The 3,303-nt window shown below is 43.6% G+C and overlaps 1 protein-coding gene across 1 annotated transcript in view; it reads right to left on the bottom strand.

The window, feature by feature from the left end:
• Window positions 1–22: 22 nt before the first annotated feature.
• Window positions 23–3,303, bottom strand: part of LOC101852045 (myosin-9) — a 45,324-nt gene continuing 42,043 nt past the window's right edge. The window contains exon 5 of the mRNA XM_005107394.3: window positions 23–3,214. Within this exon, the coding sequence (XP_005107451.1) occupies window positions 1,901–3,214 (1,314 nt within the window). The 3' untranslated portion in view covers window positions 23–1,900. The remainder of the gene's footprint in view (window positions 3,215–3,303) is intronic.

Here is a 3,303-nt window from a genome sequence, read left to right as displayed (position 1 = left end):
AACACACACACACACACACACACACACACACACACACACACACACAAACACACACACTTCATCTGAACACGCTTTCATTCATAAAAGGAGGTTTACAGTTCACATTTCAAACTTCAAACAAATCTCTCAAGGAGTAAAAAACACATCCAGATTTAACATATTCCATATAATGGAAACTAAGTAAAAAGTGTTTTAAATTAATTTGACAGACCGAAATTCAGCGTTTATTTTATGTACAAAACCTCATGATAGATATCGACTTAAAAACTCTCATGAGAAAATAATATAATCAACTATGCTTAAACGTAAGTCTGGCCTGTCGATTGTGCATACAAAGTGACCTATTGGCATCGATCAGAAGTCGAAGCCATTACCACAGGATCAAAGACCGGTCAATAATACTTGGGTTTGTTTGATTTGTCCAGCAACGATTAACAGAACTTTTTCTGCTAGTCAAAACACATTTACACTTGTTCATAGTAGCATAGTAGGACAGTTGTGGGTGGTGTTGGTTGCTAGAATGAAAGAGGAGGGGCATTGTTTATGAGAATGCGGGAGGGGGAGGGGGAGGGGGGGGCTTTATATAATTTATATTGAGGTTGTTGTGTTGGATTTTGTTCCCTTTATGGTGAGATGGTGATGGGGTTGGTATCTGTCCTTTTTATGGTGAGAAGGTGATGACATTGACTTCGTTCACTTTATGTTCAGGTTGTTATGATAGTGCTTTCTATTAATTGATAAATGGTGAGATGGTGAGGGAGTTGGTTTCTTTTCAATTTCTGGTGAGATGACGTAGGCCTGGTTCATAAATAAGATGGTGGCGGAGTCGTTGGTTTCTGTTCACTTTAAGGCGATTTGTTGATGGTGTCGGCCTCTGAATACTGAGATCGTGATGGGGTGTGTTTCTGTTTACTTTATGGTGAAAGGTGATATATTTATTTTTTGTACACTCTATGGCAAGTTGGCAACGACGCCAACTGGTGAGGTTTCTGTGTCTATCTCTGTTACTTTTACGGTGAGATGGTCGTAGGGTCTTCATTAATTTAATGGTGATGATGCTGTTGTGGTCTTTGTTCACTTTATGGTGAGATGGTGATAGTGTGGATCTCTGTTCACTTTATGATGATATGGTGATAGTGACTTCTTCGTTCACTTTATAATGAGATGGTGATGGTGTTGACCTCTATTCGCTTTTTGATGATATGGTGATAGTGACTCCTCCGTTCACTTTATAATGAGATGGTGATGGTGTTGACCTCTATTCGCTTTTTGATGATATGGTGATAGTGACTGTTTCGTTCACTTTATAATGAGATGGTGATGGTGTTGAACTCTATTCGCTTTATGATGATATGGTGATAGTGACTCCTTCGTTCACTTTATAATGAGATGGTGATGGTGTTGACCTCTATTCACTTTGTGATGATATGGTGATAGTGACTTCTTCGTTCACTTTATAATGAGATAGTGATGGTGTTGACCTCTATACGCTTTGTGATGATATGGTGATAGTGACTCCTCCGTTCACTTTATAATGAGATGGTGATGGTGTTGACCTCTATTCGCTTTTTGATGATATGGTGATAGTGACTGTTTCGTTCACTTTATAATGAGATGGTGATGGTGTTGAACTCTATTCGCTTTATGATGATATGGTGATAGTGACTCCTTCGTTCACTTTATAATGAGATGGTGATGGTGTTGACCTCTATTCGCTCTATGATGATATGGTTTATAGTGACCTCTTCGTTCACTTTATAATGAGATGGTGATGGTGTTGACCTCTATTCGCTTTGTGATGATATGGTGATAGTGACTTCTTCGTTCACTTTATAATGGGATGGTGATGGTGTTGACCTCTATTCACTTTTTGATGATATGGTGATAGTGACTGTTTCGTTCACTTTATGGTGAGGTTGTTGTTGCTTCTCCTGAGCCCTGAGCGACCCTCGTCGTGAAATGTTTTATTGTGGTGTTTGTTCATGGCTTTGAGATCTCCCAGCACAGAGCCCATCTGGGGAGGCTTCATCCCGAGGTTCCGTGTCTGCGGGTTCATCTGCGTGGTGATGGGACCCATGGGGTACGTCACCATATTTCCTGTCTGCTCCGGGAGCAAGTGACGTGCCATCACTGCGGGGGCGGGGCGAGTGGGTTTGACCAATGACTGCCTCGGACTCATATTTCCAGAGGCGCTGGGCTTGTGGTGGTTGTTCTGATAGGAGGATTTGAGAGGGGGAAGATTCCGGCCTCTGATTGGCTTAGGCGTCTCCACATTGATTCTGTCTAGACTGTCTGTGGAGAGTGCAGACGCCAGTCCATCTGTCGCGTCGCGGGCGTTCCCAGAGGACGCTTGCTCCTTGGCGGCCGGCTGGGATTCTAATTCGGATATCTTGTTCTTCAACTTGTTCATCTCTTCCTCCTGCATAGACATGAGGGATTCTTTCTTGCGCATGTCCGTCTTCACATCCTGAAGCTGCTTTCGCATGACGTTCATAATGGCGCTCTGCCAGGTAGACGTCCCCAAGGCAAACTTTTTCGAACGATCTTCTTTCTCTTTTGTGATGTCGTCCAGCTTCGTCTTATTCTCCTGCAGCATGCCGCCATATTTCTCAATCTCACTCCTCATTTGTTGGATGTTTTCCTCGTTTCTCACAGCAAACGATTTGTAAGCGTCTATGAGGCTTGGTTCTTGGTTCTGATCGAATTTCACCCCGGCCGCCTTTTTGTTGTTCTGGGTAATATCCCAACCGAAATGAATTAGAATGTAGTCTCTCTCCTCCAGAAGTTTGTCGTAGAGTTTTTTTACCTCTGTCAAACTTTTGAATTTCCGCACAAACAAATCCACATCTTCGGACATGAAAAAGTATTCCCCTTGAGCTTTCTGCATTTCTTTCTTGTCGTCTTCCACGTCTGACCCCGACACCTGTTCGTTTTTCTCTTTGTACAACTTGAGGGCGTTGTCTAGTTTCGTTTTCACAGCTCTCAGCACGCTCTCCAGCATGGCGATCCTCTCATTGGCTCTTTGCACGGCGTTGTCGTTTGCAAGATTGTACTTCATCTGAATGGCCAGGGTTTCCTTGTGTTTTTTCTCCATTTCTCTGTGCGCAGCGCTCAAGGCTGCCAGCTTGGCCTTCAGTTCCGTCTTATCGTCCAGCGCCGCGTGTACTTCCTGTTCCAGCTTGGCTATCGTGTCGGCCTTCACCTTGAACTGCTCCTGAAGGGGATAAAAGTCACACAAACTGTTTAAATTTTCTGGATGTTCCAGGGGTAAAACAAGACAGTGAGCTGTGTCCGTGGGGCGCG

Source organism: Aplysia californica, unplaced genomic scaffold (genome assembly GCF_000002075.1).
Source record: "Aplysia californica isolate F4 #8 unplaced genomic scaffold, AplCal3.0 scaffold00600, whole genome shotgun sequence".
NCBI lineage: Eukaryota > Metazoa > Mollusca > Gastropoda > Aplysiida > Aplysiidae > Aplysia > Aplysia californica.
The sequence above is the reverse complement of the archived record's forward strand: the minus strand, read 5'-3'. Positions and strand labels throughout refer to the sequence as shown.